Genomic DNA, 25,772 nt, shown 5'->3' with positions numbered 1-25,772 from the left:
ACCCTGTCGGACTACAACATCCAGAAGGAATCGACTCTTCACTTGGTTCTTCGTCTTCGCGGCGGAAACTGAATCAACTTACGAATATTTCATCGATATCGACCATGCTTTTTGAATGAAACAGCGTCTGTCTACCGATAATATTACTTCGCTTTTGTCAGTGTCTGCTTCTTAATAGAGATTTACGTTCAATTCAGAGTATGTTAATTCTCGCAAAATTGCTTTGCCTGAAATTGAAGTTTATGGCGTTACAAGTAAAAATCTTTGAACTAGCCTTGGGAGACACAACATCCTTCTCCTAGCAATTCCGAAGTGTTATCAAACCAGCAAAAGAAAATAAAGAGCATCACAAAAATAGATATTTGGTGGAAACTATATTTTCTTTATCGAAACATTCCGAAATTGTACCATGTTTCGTGACACTTAGCACACATGCAATGTGTGCCAACTATCGGTGTGACTCTAGTTTCTGTCGTACTTCTCGCTGCAGGAAAGCTATCCGCTCCGACTCTGGCAGGTTGGTCCATATATGAGGTGAAATGGTAACCGTCGGTAAGCCCATAGCTTCGATGTTTTTCACGAAAAGGGTAAAACGCCCTCGTAACCGGTTCACGTTCATAGCGTAGCAGCTTCGAGGCAGGTACATTATCGAAACACTGAAACAAAGAAACGTAATTACGAAACATGTTAAATACAGCTCACACAGACTAACGAACTTTCATGTAAATTAAGAAACAATCGCAGCCAGGCGGCACAATTGGAATTGCAAATAATGTTATTCACTTACAGCCGAGCACCACTCTGCTCCGTGAGGTCCTCCAACCGTCGATAATCTCCTTCGGGCGGGTCGGGCGGTCTTTGAATCGGATTTCCCGCATCATCAAAAGAGAGTACGTAATCAAGTACGTGGCCAAACATAGTTACGACCTGCGTGCTGACGAACTCTTCGCCGCCGAAAGCAAACGCCAGCGGTTGCAGCAATGGGTGTTCATTATTTTGTAGCATCACCGTTACCGATTTGTCAACGAAATGCTCCGCCGGATACGGGCCGTGATATTGGGAACCGTACTGTAGCTGCAGCGTTTGACCCAACTCAGTCAGCTGCAAATAATCAACTAGCACATTGCGGGCCATTCTTGCTTCCAGCTGCTTTGGTTCCAACCAGTGTGTCAGCAGCTCTGCGTTGAAGATTCCCAGCGACAGCAGTTCTAGGTTGTAGCGTATCCACGGAATAGCGGAGCCTGTGAGGGTCGAGTTACGTGCGATTTCTTGCCGCAAACCGTCCCAGTTGGCTGGCGCGTAGTTGGCGTTCGAAAACCCACCGACGATCGTAATGATACAGGTCGGAGGTAAGAGCGATACGTTGCCCTCCTGGCTGGCAATGTAATCCAGCAGTGGGATGTGTAGGAAGGAGATTTTATTAAACTTTTTCAGCACATAAAGTGCGTTTAAAAGTCCCACATTGTTTTCGATCGCATACTGGCCGCACCGCTTGAGGAACGGCTCGTGGTAAAACATGGGAAATTGGTCAAAACTTTTATCAAACACCTTTTTCAGGGCGTAGTCCAAGGTCTTGAAGGGTACCACATCAAGGTCTTCGGCCAAAACAGTGAACACGTTCTGCAGCAGCTTAGTGTACTGTGGTAGAAAGTTGGGAAAGGTGGCCAATGCTTTCAAACTGTGAATAGCATGTTCGGGCGATAAGTTAGTACCGTGCAGCGTTAACGCACTGACAATGTTCATAATCGTTCGATCGTTCACCTTGTTCAGGGCAACGAATTCCAGCAGTGCCACCAGTTGATCGACGTTCTCGTGGTCCAGCTTGTAACCGATTTGAATTTGCAGCAACATTGGAAGCGCGATCTGCAGTGCCTCGACCAACGGTGTGCGATCGAGTTTTTTCAGGAGAAAGTTCAGAAACACAATATGGTCCAGCGTTACATCGTTGATTTGGTGACGAATAAGTTGCAACAGTACGGTCATAATTTCACTGTTCGTGTGCACTCCGAAGTATGTGAGTATTTTCAAACATTCGGTAATGTCGTTCATCTGGAAGGACCGAGACTCTTGCCGCACCGCTCGGCAAAGTTCAGAAAAACGCGGATGCTGTGCGATCTGTCCTGGCTTTAATGTACTTTTGCCACATTTTTGCAACTCGAACAGTGTTTTCAGAGCTGGTAGAGTGTACGCATGGCGTTCCTGCTTGCTCCGGGTCACGGTAGGTAGAAATTCTAGCACCTCCTTAGCGTCGGTGGCCGACTTCAGCAGTCCAAAGTAGGGATCTGTCGATTGTACTTCCCTGCTGATTGTACAGTAGTAACCAGCCAGGTAATATTGTCCGGCCACTCTTCTACGGCCGCCTAGACGCTGCGCTAAGCGGAACATCGTGGACAGTGCATTGAACGAGCCTACAAGAACAAAAGGAGTTTCATGTTAGATAATAGAAACACTAGGCACATTTACTGGCAAATGAACAAAACAAACCCAATCCTGGCACCATGCTCTTTTCTATTTATGTTCATTCCCAGCTGATAAGCTGGGGCCACACTAAGCGTAAAAACTGGCGTAACATTAATTTGTAATGCCAAATCGTTTACGCCTAGTGTGGCAGCAAAATTATAAAAACGAAATGTCAAACGTCCGAGAAAACAGAAATAGAAGAGAATTAAATTGATTTCTGAATATTTTTTCCTGTGCTTTACGATTTTGTTGCTATGCCAGCAAATAAAAACTAAAATTATCCTCTGTTTGTAAACAAAGCGTATGCTAACGGGTTTTGCGGTGGGATTTGCGGTCAGCCGACACCTGAACGTTTCGACAGAAGCGCAGCAGTTTGGGATGTATCTGAAATGCCAAAAACGGTTTGTTGCGCTTCGTCTGGCACCGCAGATATGTCATATGAATTCATCGATCATATGAATTCTTTCAAAATAAATGTCAACCACGAGGCGAGCAGTGCTGCGTAGGAATTTAAACTTGTGCTTAGAAGGATCAGTAACATTGGCGACGGTGGAGAATCCACGATACCTTTGCCGAACCAGTTCCTTCCCTATCTTTTATTTACGAAAGGAAAATCTAAAACTACGCGTGATCCCGTGAAACGATCCAGCCGAAATTACTCGCCGAACATACTTCACGGGTTATGGAAACACACCTTAAGCTTGCGGGAGCATTAAGCACGGTCTGGCAACACTTCTATTTCAGTATTGACAACTAAAAACATCACCAAATCTGCATTGGTTCGTGGAAAAATGTCGGACGTAATGACTTTTCATTCCGAGTGGGAGAGAGAGTGAAGTTAGCGGATTTTGATTTGTGCACGTCGAGCTTCAGGGCCGTGATTAGGAGTTCTCCAATCAAAAGTTCTCGTCATCGTGCAGGATACATAAATACGGCTGCGTTTGGATCTGTAACCCACACTAAAGCGGTAACACCTCCCGCAGAGTTTGTCACTTTCTGTAGCAGCGCAATATTGAAACGTAGTACTCTGGGAGTTGCAAAGTGGGGGCAAGCCTTGAGTGAGGCGTCCGGAGATTGATTGCCAAGAGGAAGTGAAGCATTTACGTTGAGTCGAATTTATTCATCTGCAGCGCGTAATATCGCGACGGCCGCATTTAAGCCTCGAACAAAGCAAGGAATAGAAAAAGAGCAAAAACAACAACTCCTACCCGTGCTGAAGTTAGCGAAAGCCATCCGCCAGCTGCAATGGCGGACGTTTCTTCTACAGAATCATGCTCTTCGTTGAACACGGTTCCGGAAGTTGGATCGTCCTCGACGACCACGGCGACGATGATGGTGGATGATGAGAGTAGTGACAGCGTGGAGCAGAATCGCCCGAAGCGGAACGAGCGGGTTGAAAAGCTCGGCTTCAAACCGCAGAAGGAACTGTTTTGCAACAAATTTTTCCCGTACGCCGATCGGATGGACGATGAGTCACAGGCTATGCTGGAAGCGGTGAAGAACAATCTGGGCAAAGCAGTGGCGTTGCGCGAAGTTGGGCCCGGCGCGATGACATGCATTCGCCATCTGGTGATGTAAGCTTAGCTAACTCTCCGTAAGAACTGTGTGCCCAATGTTCCGATCATGATGTGAGGCTCCGCTTTGCAGGTACATTAAACTATACGGCATGAAGTTTTCCAAGGAAGATCACATTAAGTTCGTAAAGTTGATGCTCGAGATGCTGGTCATTCCCAAGCTCAACCCCGGCAAGTTGGGCAGAATCAGCGACGCGATCTTTATCCTGCTCAGGTATGAATGAGTAACATTCCCTACGAATGTCGAATGGTGTTGATCTTTTATTTTGATCTCTTTTAGGAAACGCGAATGGATCAGCACGGACGAACTGCAGATCGAGTGGCGTCCACTGTATGAGCTGTTTACGTTGCTGGTAACTCGGCGTAACAAAAAAGGTGAACTCTTCAACAACCTCATGTAAGTGTGGCTCGCAGGCACGAACTCCGGTACCACCAATTCGCTTGCTCCATTAACCGTCCTGCACTGTGCGCCAGTCGCTTCCGTAGCACCACCTTCGTAGGGCTCGGGCGACACGTCCACGATGGCGATTCTTGTGTTGAATAACCTTCGTTCTTCCACTTGCATATCTGCAGGAAGAGCGGTAAGCGAAAAGAGCGCACGGTATCACCGTTGGCGCAGCTGCTTGCCGCCGCGGCCGAGATGGGCTATGATGTGTCTGCATTTGTACAGTTTGCCGGTGCCCACGGAACGCACACGGAGACGGATAAGAATGCGTAACAATCGTTTATTAAATCATTTAATTCCTAATTCCTTCACCTTTCCGGGTTCGTTGGCTATGGGCTACACGGGAAGGTCCTCCAGGTTTCGGGTTTCCTTTAGCATCTTTCTTATTTTTCCAACAAACTCGGTCACTCGGTAATGGGTTGCATCGTCGTATGGTGTGTCCGGTCAGCCAGGTGTGCGCTTAGCTTACTTTTTCGGCCAAACAAATACAAATGTTGTTTCGCGCTGTCAACAGGAATCGACATCGTTGGTCACGCATTTATTTCAACGGCATTAGATGGTGTCCCATGTTGAATGCAATACATTCGATACGATTCATTTTTTTCGCATTTTTCCGTCGATCCTGTTTCATTGTCATGTTGTAACGCATGTAAACTTTATTCAAGTCAATAATATTCCTCGTTTTATAGTAATGGGAGCTATTTTGCACGTCCAGAGTACAGAAAGGTGTTGTTTTGTCAACAGGCCAACACCTAAAAGCTATTCAATCATAGAAAGAATGCTGTATAACTGTTTTAGAAGCCAAACATTTGGAAATAACGCATTTAGTGTAGTGTAATACGAATCACATACCATCGACGTCCGTCTCGCCATTGAATTAAACACACATCCGGTGGTGTTTCCATTAATTGGGATTGCGATATTTTTGGTTCTCGGAGACGGGAAATGGGAATGAGGTGAAAGTTTGCTTGTTCTCGCAGCTTGGTGTCTGTTTTCTTCATGACCTCACCGATGATTTGCTTTCCTTTTTTTCCAGGTCCATGGAAGCGACCATCCAGTGCGTGATAGAGGTTTGCACTCCGTAAGTATCTATCAGTAAACTGTGTATGACCGTAGTTGTCCCACACTGATGTACGTTTCGTTCGTTCGTTCAGATACTTTCCACCGTCGTCGACGCAAGAGATGCTGGATGAGTTGCTGCCGCAGACGCAGCCACTGGACAATGGAAGCGGCTGTGAGGAGGTGGCGATATTGAACATTTTCCTCAACTACGAACGTGGCTACGAGCTCTGGTTCGACCGGATGATGACGCTGTGGGATGCGTACCACAATCCACCGTGGGCGTCCGATCTAATGAGCATGTTCTCGATGGTTGGCTACCGGAACCTGGGCTACATTGACTGGGAACCGTACATTCCGAGCATGTTTGCGCGCATCATGCGCTCGATCGACTTCCCGGTCAACTACAAGCAAACCAAAACGGCCCGCAACAACATGTTGCTGCCGGAGTCGATCGCCACCTGGATCGTGTCAGCGCTGGGACCGCAGAGCAGCGCCCAGCGCTACCTGAACACGTTCATGTCGTCGATCGAATCGTATCTACATCCGGCCAACATTGGCAAGTGGGTGACTATGCTCGGCGAAATTTTGTTTCTTTTGCCGCGCATCTTCATCGATCGGATCGTCATCGAGCGGTACCGCAAAGGCCACCACATCAGGCCGGTGCCGAACGAACGGAAGCTTACGGAGGAGTGCATAACGGCGTTCGTGGAGTGCATGAAACCGGTCGCGTTCCAGGCCATGTACTCACGCCTTAGCCCGCAGGAGGTGGGCAAGATTTTCCAACATCTGGCCGATCTGCGCCCGGCACTCATCATACCGACGATCATCGAACGGGTGTACACCAGTCTGGATTCGGTAACCGAACCGCACAAGCTCACCGCGGCCATGCACGGGCTGATTGGGGTGTCACGGGCGCTCGTATCGGGCCACAAGGGTTACACCGAGGGCCGGACGCACGTGATACCAATCTTCTTCGCCACGCTGCCCGGTATCGATCGGAACGACTTCAAGAAGACGATTATCACATTCCACTTTCTAACATCGATCGCTTTCCTCATCCCGGTCGTCGACTGCTCGACCGCGGGCCAATTTCACACCAACATGACCGATGACGAGCGCCTGCTGTGCGAGCAAACGGCCGATTTCGAAAGTTTCGTGCTGCAGTACCTGGACCGCATTTTCTTGCTCGTCGAGAGCAGCTCGGTGAACAATGTGCGTATGGAGCAGTCGGACGCCGATCCGATGCACTCGAAGATCGAAACCATTTCGGAGACGCTGGTCCAGGCCTGCACGCACGGCATCCTGGGACAGTGCTCGGAACCGATCGTGGCGGCTGCCTCCCGCAAGGTGCTCGAGTTTCTGCAAACCCATCTGCTCGAACCGAAAGTAGCCGGCCAACTGGCAGGCTGTTTGGTGCGTGTTTTGGCTCGCATCAACGGGCAGCAGATGTTCCGGGTGCTTCTGCCACACATCTTGCGCTCGATCGAGGCGTACATGGACGATCAGGAGAATGCGCACGAGCTCGAGAAACACAATGACGAGCTGCTGTACCATCTCGTGTTGTTGGTGAATCTGGTACGCGGTGATCCGCGGATCGTGGCCAAACACCTGGAAGAGCTGCTACCGACACTTGACAAGCTGGTGGTGTTTAAGTGTAAACGGGTCGCCCGCTACGTGACGCACATTATCGGCAACTTGATGCACAATCTGTCCACCCTGCAATCGCTCGATCTCCACAACAGCCCGGACTGTTTCCGAAAGCCGGTCTCCGAAGTGCTGCCGGTGAAACGGTGGGGTGAAAAGATGGGGCCCGATACGAAGATCGAGTGGATCATGCCGGACCAGGAACTGCGGAACGCGTGTGAGCGCGTGATCCATCGCTATTTGCCGGCACTGTTGGACAAGTTCGATCAGCACAGTGCTGACCGGGTGAAGCTTTCGCGCGAAGAGCTCAACCGCAGCGTAATGCTTGTGCAGGCCATGATCCGGTGCTTCAACTTTCTGCCCAACTGGGACGATGAGGAACCGATCGCTCAGTACGAATCGTGCCTCAGCCCGGCCGACCTGCAGCTGAAGGTGATGCTCGGGTTCGAGGATCTCGCGATTCACATGCCGGATGGAGGCAACGTGCGGAAAGCGATCATCCGTTCGATTGGCCGCCTGCAGGACGCAATGCTCCGCACGTCGGAAGACGACACGCAAACGCTAAAGTCGATCATCAACCTGTACGATCGTGTGTTTGTTCGCCGTCACTCGAACAGTACCTTCGATGTGCAGTTGCGCAGCTTTAACATTACCAAGCGCTTCCAATCGTATCGCTTGACGCGCTACAAGCGTGACGTGCGGACGGTGCTCGTTTCGCGCGTCATCATCCAGCAGGATTGCCGGGACGAGGCGAACCTCCCGCTGTTCACTGCCACCCACCTGGAGGTGCTGCAGAAGCTGGTCGATCTGTCGATCTCGTACTACTCGTGCGTGCGTATTCCGGCCCAAAACAAGCTCCAGACATTGCTGGCAATCTTTCCGCATGCATACTCCCTGCTGACGGATCGGATCGTCGAGTGTCTGCAGTTTGACGCGAACGAGTACCACGAGCGGTTTAAGGGGATACTCTGCCTGCTGTATATCAAGCGGCGGACACGTTTGATCAGTATGCACGACTGGGACTACTTGGGGCGCGTCTGGATGGCCCTGTTGCGCTCCAAACTCTCGGAGAAACCATCCATCGTGCGGTTGCTCGACTCGCTGACGGACGTCATTATGAGCGAAGCGCCTACCTACATGATTGACGTGGACGTTGGCGAGCGTGTGGTCGAGCGGGCGCTCGCTCTGCGGACGCGGGTCGATGAGCTTGATTTGGCGGCCGGGTTGGCGAACCGTGAGCGAGAGAATAAGCGCAACCGGGAGCTGTACGATCGTTTGGTTGGTGACATTTTGAGCACGGTCGAAAATGGCAAGCTACACCGGCTGTACCACTACCTGGCCACGGTGATGCTGGTAAACTTGAGCCACCCGTACGTGGCCCATCGAGCTGAAGTGGTGAGCCATGCGGCGCACTGTTTGATACACGATTCCATCGGCGAACGGAAGCTGGCGATACGGTTGATGTTGAAAATCTTTCGTCAGCAGAAGCGCCCGCGCAAAAAGATCCAGATGAATCCGCTGGCGGTGGCGGCCCGCGTTCGCGGGGCTTCGGAGGAGGAACAGAAAGCGGTGCCCGCGAATCCGGGCTCCAATGTTGCGCCCGGGTACCGCGAGGATAACATGTGGTTGCAGTATGACCGCACCAAGGTGCCGACGAGCCAGGCCGAGTGGGACGAACCGCGCTTCATCTATTCGCAGGAGGGTTGCTTCGGGTGGACGCAGAGCTTTGCCGTCTACGCACCGAGCGCCGAGCAGCCGAAGCTCGATCGCACCGTAGAGGAAATGAGCGCCCAAGAGCGAGTGATTTACGAGTTCTTTGCTCAGCAAGAAAACGTCGACAAGCTGATCAAGTTCTGGTCGCTGGAGGAGAAGAAGGGCCGCGACAAGTTTAGCAGCTCGCGCATGCTGCTGGTGAAGATGGTAATGAAAGTTTTTGGTGATCAGCTGCTCGATCGGTTCATGTGCCATCTGCAGCGACTGATCGAGGACAAGGCCTCGGAAAGCAGCCATCGGTGCGCGGCCGAGGTGATGACCGGGATCATGCGAGGGGCGAAGCACTGGCCGTACGAGAAGACGCGTGCCATGTACGAGCGAATGGTGCCGTTGGTACGGCTTGCCATGGACAACGTGACGGTCGATACGGACGGTTACTGGGGTACGTGCTTCGCGACGTCCGCCCAGTCGATGGACCCGTCGAAGCAGTACTGGCTGCACGAGGTGCTGCTGGAAGACCCGTTGAAGGATGCGAGCAGCTTCAGCGATTGCAATCGTCTCTACTGTCTGCAAGGTGCCTTCAACCAGCACGTGTGGCGCATGGCGAGCGTTGCGCACCGGCTGCTCGAGTATCTGAAGCCGCACCTGAACCATCCGTTCCAGAGCAAGCGCGAACGGTTGGGCAATACGCTGATCAACATTTTCGAAAGCGATTTGCGCTTCGAGGGCTACGAGCGTAATCCGATTTCGCCGCAGCGGGCCGAGATGATTGCGTACGTGATGCCGAAATTGGCCATCCTGTTGGAGCAGGATTACGAAGTGCCAAAAGCGGTCAGCGATTCGGCGATGGACACCGACGGCAACGACAATGACAGCGAGTACGCGAAAGCAGTACGATTGTTTAAAACAGGTACGTTGGCACCGGGCCGTTCAATGGAATGTTTGGTGGCGGCCCCTGACTAACAACGTTGCTTCCAACTCTTTTTCAGTGGCCCACTGGATAACGCACACCATTCACCGGTGCTCGAATGGCAACGAGAAGGAGTTTTTCGAGTTGCTACCGATCGCGTGCCGCCTGGAACGGTCCGAGCAGGATCAGGAGCTCAGTCAAATCTGCACCCTGCTGCTGGTGCTGGTTTCGCAAGCGCTCACACTGCCGAGCTGTATGGATGCGGCGCTGGGCAAGATTGACGAAATATCGAAGATGCCGTTCTGGTCGGCCCGCTGTGCCGTGATCGACGTGCTGCAGGTGCAGGTGTTCTATAACATGACCATCATCCTGAGCCGCCCGGAGTGGAAGGCCAAGGTGCAGGAAATCGTACTGCGGCTCCTGGAGGACAGTGTGGTGGAGGTGCGCGAAAAGGCCGCCGAAGTGCTGTGCGGTTTGGTGCACTGCTCGTTCCTGACCGCCACCGAGGAGCTGCTCGAGTTGTTTAAGCGCAAGTGCCGCACAAAGATGATTCGCACCAAGCGTGTCCGGATGGAGCAAAGCTGCTCCAGCGAGGTGGCCAAAAACGATAGGTAAGTCCAACTGGCCGGATGCCATGTAGCTCTCCAAGCAAGCCTACAATTCATGGGTTTCATGGGTTTGTTTCGCAGTGTGGAAGCGAATGCCGTCATTGCCCGCCATACCGGTGTCCTTGGACTGTGTGCCTTCATCTCCGCATATCCGTACGAAGTGCCTGAGTTCGTGCCGAACGTGTTTGAGCATCTGGGAGCACATCTGAACGATCCACAACCAATACCGGTAGGTGTGGCTGTCCACCGTGCCAAATGGGGCCGACATTCATGTGTTTTGTTTTCCTTGCCAGGCTACGATTCGGAAGACGATGGGCGACTTCAAGCGCACCCACCACGACAACTGGGAGATCCATCAGCTCAAGTTCACCGAGGATCAGCTGGCGGTGCTGAGCGATCTGACGATTCCTCCCTCGTATTACGCTTAACTCAATCGTTGCGGTGGCGGACACGCGGGAATGCTCCATACCGCACACACTGTCAGCTTGTAAGGGTTCCGTTTTGGCCACGTCAACGCGTTGGGCGTTGCTGTTTGGCCGTTTTCTGGGAGTTGCGTTCATAATCCGTGTTACTTTTTGATGCTGTGGTTGTATTTTGTTTTAAATTTGCGATGGATTCTTTTTATAGTGGAAAACGGTTTATCGGCTAATATTATCACTCGTTTGCAGTGAACGCTATCTTTACACCACACCTATATGATACATTACTCTATGATACTATATTAATAGTTTTCGGGTTGCACCCGCTTTGGTGCGTCAGCCGGAGCTTCTTTTATGAACCAGTCCGTTTCTACGCGAGACAGACGTTGCGCCTTCAACACAGACGGGAACCTGAGTTCAGAGAGAGAGAGAGGCGCATTCGTTATCTTTCCCTTGTTACTATACTTCTTTGCGCTCGCAAAAGGTAAAAGACACCATTCGCGCACTGCGGCTGCGGTTACTACATTTTACAACGACTTATAAATGACGGTGGAGGAGTTTCGGAAAAGTTATTGCATTGTGTTAATAAAACAAACGCAAAGCTGTTCGCTCCGTTCGTAAGCGATGAATCCAAAGCACCGCGCCCCTTTATTTTTTTTCTGCCGCGGCCGCCACATGTCTTGATGACATTCGAAAGAAAAACGGATGAAATGCTGCACTTTTTTTAAATCGAAATAGAGGTTTTATTATTAGAATTTACTTACATAAGATTTTGTTCTTGTTTCGTCCGCCAGTTTTACATTAACGCTCCGCGCGCTCCATCCCTAAAACGCTGCCCTGCCCGGTGGTGCCGGGTCACCTCGCTTCCTCAACGTTCCTTCCTTCAATGGCCTCCGCTCCCGAACGGGCCTGTACGGCGGATGTGCTTTTATTGTTTCACTTTCTTACGCGATCGCTTCGCACACGCACACGCCCTAAATGTTACGCTAATCCTTTGCTGTCTTGTTAAGTTCTTGCGCGAGTTCTTTTGGGTGCACTCAAGGTATCTCTAATCGAGCCCCGCAGGCCATCAGAGGCAGGGGCATCGGAACTGTGTGAAGGGAAGAGAGATGTGTAAGAGTGTCCCGCGGTGTGTGTGTCTTTGTTATCAGTTAATTTATGTTGCGTAGATTTGTTTAATTCTGCTTATTTTGTGTGCTTAGTTCGCCCATTTTCTTCGCCCGCCATTAACGCCACTTTCATTGTTCGCTAACTGAGGGACAGTTCTAGGAATTGGGTATCGCTTATCTAGATTATTACATTATCGCTGCGCCCGCACCTAGAGACTGGGGGATTCCTGCATCTTTTCTGCACTCCTGCCGGGCCGCGTTTTGCTTTGTGGTTTCTGGTTTTCGGGGGGCTCCCGTATCATCTCTTACGAACGAGTATTTACTAAGGTTTACTGGTTAGTATGCGTTTGCTTTCGTGTTTCTTTTGTTCAAAAGTGTACTTCAAATCTACCCAACGCGGCCACCACGGGTTTGCCGCGGGTTTCGGCGTACACACCATCCGTGTCCGCCGACTACCGGCTTTCGGTGCAATAAACAAACGGCCCGTGCGGGGAACGGAATCGAATCGCCACCGGATGAGCGGATATGTGTTTGAGGGGCGGATTCCAAGATCAAACGTTCGATCCGCCGAACACAATCGCGATGATGAACGATGATCACGATCATGTGCGGTCTCTACGAAAGCTTTGGTACAGACGAACGAAACCGGTTAAACAATGTAGTAAAAGTAAAAACGAGTACACGTATCAAACGGAGTAACAATGGACCCGCGGTTTTGGGTCGCGGGAAGGTGATAAACACAACAGAAACTTCCCGTACTATCGCCGGGAAGTCGGGAACACAAACACGTATCGCTAAGCGCTTCGAATCGTCGTAGATGATGATGATGATGATGATAGGTTTTTAAGGTTGGTTTTTGATTTTAGCTACGCTGTCTCGATGATGATACTTAAAGATTACGATTACCACGGGACGATGGGATACGGCCCGCGTGTACTACTAAATTGCTACAAAGTCTAATAACGATGCGATGAATAATTGATTGATTGATTGAGTGATTGATTGATTGATCGATTGCATGAATGATAATGAGAGTTTGGTCATGACTAGGTCCACGCTAATATTGCCCCCGTTTTTTAGGGATAGAAAATGGAAACGCAACGGATTTTAGTCGGCCTTTTTACACGTTTCATGCGGCGCCCGGACACGACGCCGGCCCTGCGGGGAGGAAGTTCGATGTATTTGCGGCTACTAAGGTACAAAACCTGGAATTCAACTTGTGTATGTGTGCGTGTGGCTCTCGGGAGAAAAAGGACGGCCAAAAAGTGCTACCTTTTGCTTCCCACCGGCTCCTCCCAACTTGCTGCGTGTTGTTTTGGTTAATTGTCCATACTCCTCCGCGTTGTCCTCGAACTTTTCTTTTGCTTTTTTTGTGTGTGCTAGTTTTCTATCCACCGTTTTTACACAGGTTTTTACTGAATCACAATGAGTTTTGGTTTGGTTTGGATGAGTTTCCCACGAGCGGAGCGCCGCGCTCCTCGGGCTCCTCAGTGCAGCACGAACTGGTACACGATCTGGAAATCATCGACATCGTACAGCACGAGCAGGACGAGCAGGACGAAGCACAGCTCGAGTGCGGTGAACAGCAGGAAACATCGACGTCAGGCATTCGTGTCCGCGTGCCGCGGTTGCCGCAGCACGCACTGGCCCTTCTCGCAGAGACTGATCGTCTTCAGGAGATTGTTGCCCACCGCGGTCCGGCCGCCCGGCCCACTGTTCCGGGTCGCCCCGCCCGACATGCTGATAACGTTTCCGCCACCGGCCGTGTAGTCGTGATGATTGTGCATTACGTTGCCGCCGGAAGTTTTGTAGATGTTGTTATTGTTGTACGTGCCGATTTTGCCATTGTTGCCCGGGCCGCCCGTAGGGCTACCTCCTGGGCCACCGCCGCCAGCCCCATGGCCGTGACCAGCCCCATGACCCCCGCCGGTGTGCCCGGAGCCGGGCCCGAGCGGGTTGTAGTTGTTGTAGCCATCGTACAGACTGTAGTGGTCGTGGTAACCGTGGCCCGCGTTCGGATCCATCAGCTGGTTCCCGTCGATGAAGTTAAGCGATTCGAACAGCGCCGGGAAGGCGTAGAAGATGATGAACATTACGGCGTACAGCAGGAACTGCAGCGTCACGCACGTCCATATGAGGTTGATCTGTGGGCAGGCCAGAGAGAGAGAGTGAGACTAGGGGTCTGGACGATCTGGGCCGGTTGCCCGCTACTCACCTTACTCTTACGACTATGTTTTGTGACGTTCACGAACGGTACGATCGCCAGCGTGAGGCCGATACCGGTCAGCAGGCCCGCGATCAGCCCGGTAAAGTTCTGCTGCAGTGGCAGTGTCCCCAGCCCGAACAGGGCGCAGCCCAGAATTAGTAATTTAATCATAGCTATGTGTGGTTTTTTCAAGCTCTTCCAGTGGCACAGCACCAGCTGCAGCATTAGCGACGCCAGTACGCCCGCTATCGACGGCAGTGGTCCAACCTGAACGACATAGACAAAACGTTAGTGGAGTGTGGCTCCAGTGGCTAACTAACGGTTGCGTTACCTCCGCCTTGTACGGCACAAAGATTGCACTCGTGAGGTTTCCGGCGATACCCGACCCAATGTAAAGGATGGCGGTCCGAAGCGGTCCGACCAACCGTTCCAGATCGGCCAGCAGCACGTGCTGGAAGGCCACGCTGACCAGCAGATGGATCAGGCCGGCATGCAAACACAGCGACGTGAAGAGACGGTAGAACTGGTCCGGATAGTCGGCGGCCATAAAGTGAAACATGCCGCAGACATCATTCAAACACGAGACCTGCCAAGAGAGAGAGAGAGTGCGTCAGACGGTTGCGCCGTGGTCCGGGGGTGGGGGGGTCGCTCGGTCGAACCTGCGAGCAGAGAGAGGCCTCCTCGTGAAAGTACCCGTTGACGAAATCACAGTATTCTCGGGTCGTGATCCGACACTCGCCGTACACGCCGATACAGCACGGGTGGCCGATCACCTCGCACACCATGTGCTCGGCCGTGTGGTCCTTGAAGCGGAAGCGCTGCGACAGCTGATTGTTCTTCCGGCAGATCGGCCACTTGGTGATGTCGTCGGGCCACTCGTGCGGCGCGATCGATGCCGGCGCATCGCAGTACTTCGGGTCGAGCCCGCACACGCTGCCCGAGATGCGCCCGCCCGGTCCCGATTCACCCGGGGACCACTTTTTCCACGTCGCAATCGTCTTCTTGAAAGAAACAAAGAATCAGCATCAGCACCGCAACCGGGGGTGGGTCGGGTGATCGCGCTTACCGATGGCCAACCGCGGATCGAGCAGTCCGCCTGGGAGCTCTGCACGCAGCCAGAGTCATCGTTCCGTATGCAGCACGCGGTCTCCCGCTCGTGCTTCCGGGTCCGTGACACCACGTCCATTATCTTGGCATCGCGGCGCATGCAAGCCCCGTACTTGGCGCCGAGATGTATCAGGTCGGCGCTCCGCAGTCCGATCCAGATGTTGCGTGGCTCCTGGTGATGGACCTGTGGGAACGAAAAGCGGAGAAAAGCGTTAGCCTCGGGTGGGACGACCACCGCCTCCCACAGGTTCTTACCTGCTGTAAGCTCAAACTCGTCACCAGCACCTGGGCCGACCGGTACTCCATGCCGATGCCGATCGGACCGAACCCGTAGCAGATCAGCGACAGCACCATCACCACGATCTGCACCGTGTTGACCCAGTACGTGAAGAACGGCCGGTAGTCGTACCGCTCGTCGAGCAGGTTCGGCCGCAACAACTTCACCCGGTTGCGCACCGGGCGCAGCGAATTGTCCAGCACCCCGTCCAGAATGTTGGCCGAGATGCGCTGCCCGTACACCATGCTGGCGGCCGGTTCCAGGTTCTGCTGCTGACCCTGACCCGCAGCCTGGGCGCCGGCTTGCTGCTGCTGATGCTGCTGCTGGTGGTGGTGGTGGTGTAGTTCCGAGGACTTGGTACGCCACCCGTTGATGATGCCACTACCGGTTGTCCGATCGCCCTCGGACACAAACAGCTGCCGGGAGTTGTTATCGTGCGCCGGTGCCATCAGTCCACCGGCGCCACCACCCATCGCCGACCCCACCATTCCCGGGCCGGCCGCGGTGGGCGTATCGAAGAACGCCTCACCGTCCGCTATCGGGGCAAGCCCGTCACAGTGCTCCGAAGGACCATCGGCCCCACTCAGCTCGACGTGAGCCGGTGCAAAGCTGCGCGACCACTGCTTGTGTGTCCGGAGCCGTCGCCGGGTGATGCTCTGCACGACGAAGCTTAATCCCCCGTACAGGACGGCCGGTACGGAAGGTTTCCGCTCGGCCCGCACCAGATACACCTCGCCTCCGGCCGGATCGTGCCCGCCCGACGCAAAGTGCGGGCTGGCACGCTGCCGACGGCTCAGCTCGGTCTCGCGCTCGTCCTGGCTCTGGGCCGGCAGGATGTCGGGTCGATCGGACGGTGCCAGCGATCCGGCCCCGTGGTTCGCTCCACCATGGTCCCGCTGCGGATGGTGAGCGGCACCACCGGCACCAACGCCGCCGCCGCCACCACCGTTCGGATCGTCCGCGTCGTCCCGGAGCGCACCGAAGCGCCGGCAGGCGAAACGCCGCTGTCGGTCGTGCCACTTGTTCCGCTCGTACTCTTCGTCGGCGGCCGCCGGCAGGATGCCGAAGAATTTGGCCGCCTCCCGGCGGGCGTACTCCTTGAGGCGCTGCTTGCACGACAGGTTCGACTGCGCAGGGATGCGCAGGAGCTGCGCGTTGCTGCTGCGCTGCAGCGTCGACGCCGGCGAATCGTTCAGCGACGCCGGATGGGGCACCATCGGGGGCAGCGGGTGCGGCGCGACGTACGGAGCCGGCGAGGGCACCGCGGAGATCGCTGGTGGCGGTGGCGAAGCTGGTTGCTGTGGCACCGCCGCCGCCTGCTGCGGTTCGGTCGCCGGGTGCTGCTGGGGGCTGGTAACGGGGGCTTGCTGCGGTGGTACTGATTGCTGTGCTGTGGGTGCTGCGATCGGTTGTTGCGGTGGTAACGGTTGTTGTTGTGGTGGTGGTGCTGGTGCTGGCGGTGCTGGTGACGATGGTTGGTGCTGTGTGAGGTTGCTGTACTGCGGTTGCTGCTGTTGCTGGATCAGCATCGTGCGGCTGCTGCTCGACGCACTGAGGATACTCTCCATCGACGAGGGTGTATCCGTGGAGCGGCCCGCTCCGACGAACGGCTGGTGTTTGCCGACCGGGTTCCGGGGCATCGTGGCGCTGTCACGGTCAACGGCGGACCCATCCGCCAGCTGGGCACCGTCGTGCAGGTTGTCGTACGTCTGGGAGTGGGAAGAGGAGTGGGCCGTGGCCACACTCGGCGGGAGCGTGTGCGATTGGGAGTGCTGCAGCTGGTGCACGGGGTGTTGTGACGCAATGTACGGCGATGACAGTTGGTGCTGCTGCTGCTGGATTGACAGCTGGCCCGTGTGTTGTTGTTGTGGTGAGGTTAGGGATGCCGGACTGATCGGTACCGATCCGCCGCCGCTGGCTGGCAACTCGGGAGCGGCCACCGGCTGCGGGCTGATCGGTCCCGTCGTTTGCGTCGTCTGGTGCACTCCGGTCGTGCGCCGCAGCGTGTTGCAGTGCAGACAGGACGCACTGGCGTCGCGCCCCGCTCCGCCCGGTTCGCTCATCACACTGACCGGGGTCGAGACGCGGTACATGGTGCGCGGTTGGTCCAGGAATTCGGCGCTCGAGGTGCGCGACATGTGCCGGGGGCCAGTGGGTGCCGCGGCCGGTGCCATTCCGACCTGCGGGTGGCGGCTGGTGCTGCTGCTCCGCGCCCCGTGCGATGCCGCATGTGGAAGGGTCGACGTGTGGGCAGCGGCCACGAGGGAAGACGGGCACTTGGGGGGTCGAACACGGGCTGGCGGCGGTGCGGTGCTACCGTTGCTGGCGTACGGGTCGGGCGATTCGAAGCCCTTGGGAGGCGATATGGTGGTGGTGGGCTCGTTGTTGGCACTGTTCCCCTTCACCCGGAACCCGTACGGCAGGGTGCTGGTGGCGTACGCGTACTGCGCCGGATGGTGGGGTGCCGCGCGCATCGCCCCGGGAGCCCCGGCGCCGCCGTGCCCGAGCAGCGCGCTCATGAGGGCCTGCGTTTTGGCGCTCGACGAAACACCGGCCCCCGACGGGTGGTAGGTCGGTTCCTGGGGTGGCGGCGTCGGCACGTAGCGCTTGATCGGGGTGTGCACGTTCGCCCCCAGATACCCGTACGTGTCGGCGGCGGCCAGGAAGTGAGCCGGCGGCGGTATGTACCGATCGCACTGCGGCGACATGTCCCGATAGCTGTCCGTCAAGCTGTGGCGGTATCTGCAATGGAAGAGTCGGCGTTATTTGGCGTCCCCTTTGGTAAGGACACGAGCGTTACCTGATGTTCGAGGGGCTTGCGGTACGGCGCTGGATGGTGCCGTAGTGCCGATCGGAGTAGTGGCCGTGGTGGGTGGGACCCGACTGGGGGCCCGGGGCCGGGAGTCCCATCACGCTGTAGTGATCGTTGCTGGGCGCCGGCGATGGTGGCTGCAAGCAGCTGGTGCTGAGTGGGTCCTCGAGCGCCCCGAAACGATCCGTACTTCCGCTCCGATCGATCAACACCCCGGCGGCGGCGGCGGCGGAACTGTTGCCCCCCACTCGACCCTCGCTTCCGACGGCCGGTGACCGGTGTTGATGATGCGGCCGAACGGCAGAGACCGAATGGCCACTGCCGATGGAAAGATTATCGGCCACATCAACCTGCTGGTAGTGGGTTGCCGACGGCGGTGGCAAGGACAGTGCGCTGGCCGGCTGGTAGTGGCTGTGACTGTAGGACGCCCGCCGACCGGACCCGGCCGCCGAACGGAGCGTCCCCCCGGTCGTCCCCGGGTACCACGAAGGGGAGCTCTGTAGTGGAGGCCCCGGTGCCGGTGCCGTCGTCGGCGGCGGCTGCTGTTGCGGTTGGTGGTGTCCCGGCTTGGCATGATGGGAGGCCTGCGGTGCGGCACTGGTGCGATGGTGCGGTTGGTAATGGTGCGACAGGTCCTTCGGCAGCTGATGGTGATGGTGGGGTTGCATGTGGTGCGGCGTTGCTGCTGCTGCTGCTGCTGGATGGCCGTACGCCGCTCCGTCCTCCATGGAGCGGGGCTCCCCACCGGGTGTGACCGGACCTGCCGCGTCAACCGGGTCCCGCTATAGCGAGGCACGCCTGACTGCCGGCGGAAGTTCCGGTGCCCTTCGGTGTGACATTGCGGTGCGAGCGATCGGAAGGCTCGGACGCCCGGGTGTCCCAGACTAAGCTCGGTTTCGCTCTCTCTCTCTCTCGGTCGGCCGGGTTGGGGGCCGGGTCCCCAGGTTCACTGGTTCGTGCGATCCCTTGTTTTGCTTCACCGAGCACACCGGCTCATTATTTGCGTCGTATCTGCGGCTCGGAACTAAACTCTTTCTCTCTCTTTCTCTCTCTTTCTCTCGCTAGAGTCCAGCTGACTGAAGACTTTGATGTGCCGTTTTATTTATCTTCTCTACCTTTTCAGCAACGGAGCACCCGGACGGTGGCCGTCCTGGGTGATCTGGGAGCTGCTCCGTCCGTCACACAACTGTCCGTACGCATCTTTGCCGTCCTACACTGGGTCACCTCTGGCACTACGAAAGCACGGGGACACGCAATCCATCGGTGCTGTGGAATGTACACTAAACTCATCAGACGACGCGCTCTGCTCGAAGTCCTGGATCGGTTCGGAATGGCAGGAGACAGAGCGCGGCTACCGACCGACCGAGTGGACCTACTTAACGGTTGAACGGTCGGTCCACACGGGGTCGTGATGGACTTCACTCGCTCCGGATGGTTGGACGTGGATAAAAATACCGTCTCATTAGTGACTCGCACGCACACACATGCGGCACATACGTGAGACCGTATCCTCAGTAACATACGGGGCCTCAGCCTTTGTCTGGCGCACCTGGGACAAGGTGCGACAATGGCGTACACCGGACTTCCACCTGACTGGGTACAAAGGATGTAAACAGAAGATCCCTGTGCCCTGTGGCCGATGGTCCCACCCCCTTCCAGAACCTCCCCACTGAGCGTTTGATGTGCTGCACCAACAGCAACAATAGCGAAAAAGAAAAACAGGATCCACAGCCAACTGCTGCTCGCTGCTCTGTTGTTAACTTTTCGATTTTATCCCACACCAATGCGCGCCACACAAACATTCCACTCACGCACACACCCAGGCCCGACTCCACCACCAATACTGGTACGCGGGGAATGCGCACGTGACACAAACACACACGATGGTCCTCGATGGTTAATCCTTTATCCAGCTCCGAAGGTAGCGAAGGAAGGAAGTACGTCAGACCAACAACAAGCAAAAAGGACGAAACGAAACGTAGCAAAAAAAAAAACGATGGCCACACGAGTGGGGTCCGGATGGGGGGTGGAGTTTTCCACCACTCAGCAGGATCGCCAGCAGCTTGCCGTTGGCCACTAGGCCACCGACCGATGGGATGTTCAGGGAGAGCAGAAAGGTTCCACAGATTTTATCTCCGTTTCGGGGGGAGCACACAAAAATGTCCATCCCTGTTCTGGGGATAGGGGTAGGAATAATTGAGAACTGTCCCCTGCTCCCCCCCTCTTGCAGGGCGTGCTCACTAGGGGGGTGGGGGCCAGAGGGGAAGTTGGGCGGATTCGCAATTTGATGATTAGAATCGATCCGACTGCTGATGACCTTATTCCAGTATGGGGCTTCGGCGGTACTGGGAAACCGTCTCGGGACCAAGGGGCTCGCTCCTTGGAGGTTATCCCGTGTGAGGGTCACCAATCATATCACTGGTCACTGCTTCCCCGAACGGAACAGGGACCAGACACTACACTTCGACGGCACTTTTCCCAAGCATCGTTCTAAGATCTCTGGAGGAAACGGTGAAGGATTCACCGGGGCTCCGTCGGGGTTCCCCTGAACACTAGCGGAGTTGCACAACGACCGACCGAATCCGACGGAAAAACCCACCTCCGGAACGCGTACCGGAGCGAAAAACGGAGGAAAATCCAACGAAAACCGACGACGGCGACGACGGTGGCCAGCCCTTCCCGTTGCGCGGGGGGGTTGGAGGTGGTGGGCGAAAATTTTGGTTCCCGCACTACACTGTGCCGTGTGTGGCGTGTGCCCGCGACTGCAGAGCCTTCACACGTCACTTGGTTTTTCCTGCTTATTCCGTCCGAATTTGGACGGAACACTTCAACACGCAACCTAACACAGTGCCGTGCACTTGCGTTCAGCTCGCGAAGGACATCCCGCTCTCTCACTCCTGTCTCTCTCTCTCTGTGCCATTCGTGGACCGCTTGCGCGCTCTCTCTCTCTCATCCATTCTCTCTTTTGCTCCTCACGCACACTGCCATCAGCAGTAGGCTGTACTCACGCACACATTCATCCCAGTGTGCGCCTCCATCGACGTTACTTAGCGTTGACTGTAGTAGCGCCCTCCATTGGGGGGGGGCTTCAATGGGGAGGGGCGGTGTGTTTCCTATTCGCGTGAGCCCCCCTTTCCCGGATCCCAACACCGCACCACCCCAAGGACGCCCTCCTGCACGATGATTCGCGCAAAATGGAACGCTGCGAGATGCAAATTCTACGGACCACCGGACGCCTCCACCGCCAGGAGGACGTGGCCGTATCGAAGGGCGTTTTTCGTCACCGATGGCTGCCCTCAGGTAGCCCCCCCTACCCCCCCGGCCGCCCAGTAAAGGCTCCCAGCAGAGCAACAAAAACAAAACCACATCTGGCCTGGTAGGAAAGGTGTGTTCCTTTAATGAGTGTCCACCTTCTACCCCAGGCCCCCTCCACCAGGGAGTTCCTGGCTGGCGCGCCGTTCTGGCTACTGGAGCCCCTCGCTTAGTAACAGGAAGTGGCGCTTTGCTCTATAAATCTGCAACATCAACAGCCCACCACTACCACCACGAACGCGGCCATCAACACACGGGCACTCTCCCTTTTCATCGTACAATCACGAACACACACCAGCATGCGGTCGTGTGCGTTTGGCAGTCGCAGCGCAGCGGTGCAGATGGGGCGCCGATGGGTGTGGATTGTTGTCAAATGTTGCCCACTTGACATCACCACCACCACCACCAGCGCGCACGGAGTGTCCTCTCGGCTTTGGAGCTTTGGAACTTTGCGGAACTCGCCGCAGATGGCGTCGGTGAGGACTCTACTTTCGTGGCCACTGAACTGACGTTGAAGCATTGAGGAGCGCATGAGCCCCACTCGAAGTAGAGGGTTCGAAAAGTCACCGGGCTCGGTTTACTATACTGTCAGACACTCGGGGAAGGAGTTGCTCTATGACGTAGTCAAAGCTGCCTGGAACATTTTTTATCACCGACCTCCCGGATACGAGCCTGATGGAGTTGTGGTTCAGAGTGGTTTTGGGGTAACCATTAGCGACAGAGACATTTTCGGATCAACCCTCGACCAGCAGCAGCAGCTCACCGTTTTGAGCGACTTCCTGAAGTTCTATAGCTCTCACTCGGTAGAAAGCTTTGCGAGGGCTTTTTATCGTTTACTTTGATTCGTGTCGCTCGAAAGCTCCGTGGCGGATGTTCGAAAAGTACACTAAAGATGGCGGGTCGTCCGTCGGGGCGCTTGATTGTTTATGTTTTTGTTAATAAGTATTTAGCTTAACATTTTTAGTACTTGGGTGCAATAAATAACACAAGTCAAGTGGTGAACGTGAACAATAGAACCGTGTTATATTCATTGTTAGTGGTTCAAAGGATCACCTGTAACCCACCAACAGATTACCAGATTGCATCGACCTAGTAACGGACCGTGCCGTTTCACGGACGACAAGGACGACGACTCAAAAACGCATGTCGTGGCAAATTTATTGAACCAATAATGCGATCTCTAGCCGGTGGCCGCTGGCTGCTCCACCAGGAACGGCAACGGAACGCCACGGAATCAGCGGCGGTAGCGGGCGGGTGGCCGGGTCTCAACTTTGGCAATAATAACGCCAGCCAAGTGTAAATCAAATCGGAAAAGTTTCTCGAAATCGGTAACTTTCTCTCTCGCCCATTACTCGCATAGTTTTCCCCCGGGCTTGGTGTTTTCGTTCCCGGCCGGACACGGTAGAGTCGTAGCGGTATTCGTTTTCCCGATCGCTAGGTGAAGAAAAGCCGGGTCCACGTTCCCGCACCGAGGCCCCCGATGCCGTGTGGCTCAATCTGCTTCGCTCCGGGGAAAGTTTCCTGGCCCTGGCGACGACATCGGACTCCCGGCACCCGGCCCCGCCTAATCGTTTGCCGCGGCCACGCAGCGAGGCCGATAATAATAACGGAGTATCAACGGACCATAATACCCATAGGGTGGGTACGCGGGGTTTTGCAGAGAACTTTTCGCACCCACCTATCAGGCGCTGGCCAGGCTCCGGGAGCGGTGCAACGGTGTGCAGCAGTTGGATAAGAAAAAAAAGAAACGCGGATCTTAAGTATCAGGGTCGATTGGAGCTCTAAACGGTGGCCGGTGGCACGTAACGACGACGACGAGGACGACGAAGACGGTCGCTTTCACTTTAATTGCAATCGGCCACTCGGGGTGGAGGGATCTAAACTTTTGAACCAACACAACACTTGAATCTGAGCTCGCAGGTCCTGGCAGGGCTGAAACCTGACAATCGTTGAACTTGCTCGGCGAAGGCTTCCCTCGAATCGCCTGCCCTTAAAACGGTATAATAATTATCTGGGAGCGTCCATGTTGGAGCCCTCCCCGGTGGCCTGCACCGAGCTGGTCATCTGACACCGGTGTCTTCCAGGCAGCAGGCTGGCCGGACTGGGCTGGGCTGTTCAGAAACAAATGGGTTTCGTATTTTATCAATTTCACCATTTTCGATGGGATTACGGGCGTCCTCCGTCCTCTCAGATCTGGACGTAATCTGGGGTCTTGTTTTCACCGTCACACTTCGACGACCTGACCCGAGGGCTGCCCGAGGCCGATGACGTCCACGGCGGATGCTGAGGGCCGTGCGCCTTTGAATTAGATACTCCTTCGCTGTAGCGGTCCATGCTCCAGAAGCTAACTGGAAGGAAGCCCGGGCAGAAGTGCATAAATATTTATCAACGACGCCGGCGACCAAGGCACGGTGCACGGTGGAACTTAATGCACACGACGCCGCGACTTGCGGCCCGGACCTGCGGGCCCGCAGTGAAGTGCTAAAGAGGGCGAGATTATCGTCTTTCGGGAAGTCTTCTCCCAGATCCAACCGACCGGTTGGGCAACCGGTGGGACGGTGGCGTTTGTGTTGTTGCAGGATTACCGGGAGTTAATTTTCGAGTTTGACTAACAAAGCTGTTCGCTGGCGCACGCTCACGATGGGGGTTTAGTGCGGTGCCGTGGGCTGTGGTGGTCGATGGATTGATGGGATGTGACGGCGGGTATGGCCGGGAGTTTCCAAACAACACGCAGCAGTTTGCGGACGGGAACGCTCGTGGTTCAGACCGAAGGTGGACCAGCGATTCTGCATACCGAATGAGCGCGTTTGTAAGTCCAGGCGTTGGACCAGGCGAATATTAAGTGCGTTACTACTACAAGTGTTATTTTAATTGTAAAATGGTTTGAATCGGAAATTGTCCTTGGCAATTTCAGAAGCCTGAATTGGTAACTGAACTAACTTTTTGATACGTAAGTAGCATGGGTTGTCGTTTAATCGGAGTCTAAAAAACATTGACCCTAATCGGAGTTAACTTAAACTGGACAAAATATGGTAGGACAAGTTTGTGGCGAAAACCGGCCAACTTCTTTTTATTTATTTATATTTTATTTTATTTATATTATATTAATTTTTATATTTTTATTTTAGAACAATTTAAGATTGATGTGTGGAAATTTGTTTGGAATGTTTTGAAGTTACGTTTTAGGTGATAAGTCACTGAAGGCTGCCTGGTACATGAGAAATTTGTTTTTGAGCTTCAATTATGACCTTCTACATAAACGCTGTGTAGTTTCCTACTTTAAGCTTTATGGAGTCTCTGATCAATACACTTATCCCAACGAAATTCGAATTTTTGAATTCCATTCCTGAGGTAACGGGAAGGGCTGCCAAATACGGTTTATGACCTCATCATTTGATGGAAAACGCTTTCCACGCATGAAGTTTTTTATTTCTGCAAACAGATGGAAGTCGCTAGGGGCCAAATGTGGTGAATTCAGGGGATGCTACAACTATTCGACGTTTTAAACATAGCTTTTTGCCATTGTCAAAATTTTCTTGGGACAAGGTGCATGGTCCGGGTTAAAAAGGAGTTTTTTCTTCAGCAAACTGGGTCCTTTTCACGATTTTTTCCGTCAGCTGGTCTAAAAGTTAATATTAATAATTGAAATTTATTGTTTTACCAGTTTGCAAGTAATTTTTTAATTTTTTTAAGATTTCAACTGTTGTTGTTGTTTTTGGACGTCCTTTACGTGAATCGTCTTCAAGTAAGTGAAGTTGCAAATACTTTCATTGACTAGCTCCGCAAGATTTAGTTTAGTTCCGGAAGCTTAAACGTGCTATTTGTTTTATTCAAGTATTTATGTCTGCTCAGTTTGTTCAAAGTTTAATGAAAACTCCTACATTCCATCCATTCCATGTCCATTTCTTCTTTCCGCTAAGCTATGCAAAATGGTGCCTTGGGGCCTAACAAATGGCGGACCACTGGCTTGGGCTTCGGAGCATTGGCAGGGCGTTGGCCCGTTCGTTCTGCCATGTAATGTGTAGACCCAGCCCCGTTCATGCTCACCTAAGTGCCGGTAAATTGTTGTGCGCTCGAATCGAATCAATATTGTAACAACAGACATTGATTGACG

General features: G+C 54.1%; 3 protein-coding genes across 3 annotated transcripts in view; 1 reads left to right on the top strand and 2 right to left on the bottom strand.

Moving 5' to 3' along the window:
- LOC131207090 (proteasome activator complex subunit 4B-like) overlaps nucleotides 1–11,462 on the top strand; it is a 12,821-nt gene extending 1,359 nt beyond the window's left edge. Inside the window, 10 exon segments of the mRNA XM_058199700.1 lie at nucleotides 1–85; nucleotides 3,773–4,034; nucleotides 4,108–4,248; nucleotides 4,315–4,431; nucleotides 4,608–4,748; nucleotides 5,516–5,560; nucleotides 5,634–9,808; nucleotides 9,888–10,419; nucleotides 10,498–10,645; nucleotides 10,710–11,462. The exon segment at nucleotides 1–85 is cut by the window's left edge and continues 436 nt beyond it. Coding sequence (XP_058055683.1) covers nucleotides 1–85; nucleotides 3,773–4,034; nucleotides 4,108–4,248; nucleotides 4,315–4,431; nucleotides 4,608–4,748; nucleotides 5,516–5,560; nucleotides 5,634–9,808; nucleotides 9,888–10,419; nucleotides 10,498–10,645; nucleotides 10,710–10,844 — 5,781 coding nt within the window. The 3' untranslated portion in view covers nucleotides 10,845–11,462.
- On the bottom strand, nucleotides 375–2,454 carry LOC131209165 (uncharacterized). Its single transcript, XM_058202164.1, has 2 exons — nucleotides 788–2,454; nucleotides 375–656 (listed from the first exon to the last, which is right to left on the bottom strand). Exons 1-2 carry the CDS (start codon nucleotides 2,383–2,385, stop codon nucleotides 449–451), a joined length of 1,806 nt encoding a protein of 601 aa, XP_058058147.1. The 5' UTR covers nucleotides 2,386–2,454; the 3' UTR covers nucleotides 375–448.
- A 2,083-nt stretch (nucleotides 11,463–13,545) lies between the features above and the next one.
- On the bottom strand, nucleotides 13,546–19,074 carry LOC131207089 (inactive rhomboid protein 1-like). The gene is made up of 7 exons (XM_058199699.1): nucleotides 18,335–19,074; nucleotides 15,513–18,276; nucleotides 15,217–15,441; nucleotides 14,810–15,151; nucleotides 14,482–14,736; nucleotides 14,160–14,417; nucleotides 13,546–14,088 (listed from the first exon to the last, which is right to left on the bottom strand). The coding sequence occupies exons 1-7, from the start codon at nucleotides 19,072–19,074 to the stop codon at nucleotides 13,546–13,548; spliced, it is 5,127 nt and encodes a 1,708-aa protein (XP_058055682.1).
- Between the last annotated feature and the right edge of the window lie 6,698 nt (nucleotides 19,075–25,772).

This window comes from Anopheles bellator, chromosome 2, assembly GCF_943735745.2.
Source record: "Anopheles bellator chromosome 2, idAnoBellAS_SP24_06.2, whole genome shotgun sequence".
Taxonomy (NCBI): domain Eukaryota; kingdom Metazoa; phylum Arthropoda; class Insecta; order Diptera; family Culicidae; genus Anopheles; species Anopheles bellator.
The sequence above is the reverse complement of the archived record's forward strand: the minus strand, read 5'-3'. Positions and strand labels throughout refer to the sequence as shown.

Excerpts from the sequence above, each read along its gene's own strand:
- LOC131209165 (XM_058202164.1), bottom strand. The coding sequence starts at position 2,385 with ATGTTCCGCTTAGCGCAGCGTCTAGGCGGCCGTAGAAGAGTGGCCGGA. Across the intron at positions 657-787 it reads GAGCAGAGTGGTGCTCGGCT|TGTTTCGATAATGTACCTGC; the intron begins GTAAGTGAATAA and ends TCTTTGTTTCAG.
- LOC131207089 (XM_058199699.1), bottom strand. The coding sequence starts at position 19,074 with ATGGAGGACGGAGCGGCGTACGGCCATCCAGCAGCAGCAGCAGCAGCA. Across the intron at positions 15,152-15,216 it reads CGATCCGCGGTTGGCCATCG|AAGACGATTGCGACGTGGAA; the intron begins GTAAGCGCGATC and ends GTTTCTTTCAAG. Across the intron at positions 14,737-14,809 it reads AGGCCTCTCTCTGCTCGCAG|GTCTCGTGTTTGAATGATGT; the intron begins GTTCGACCGAGC and ends CTCTCTTGGCAG.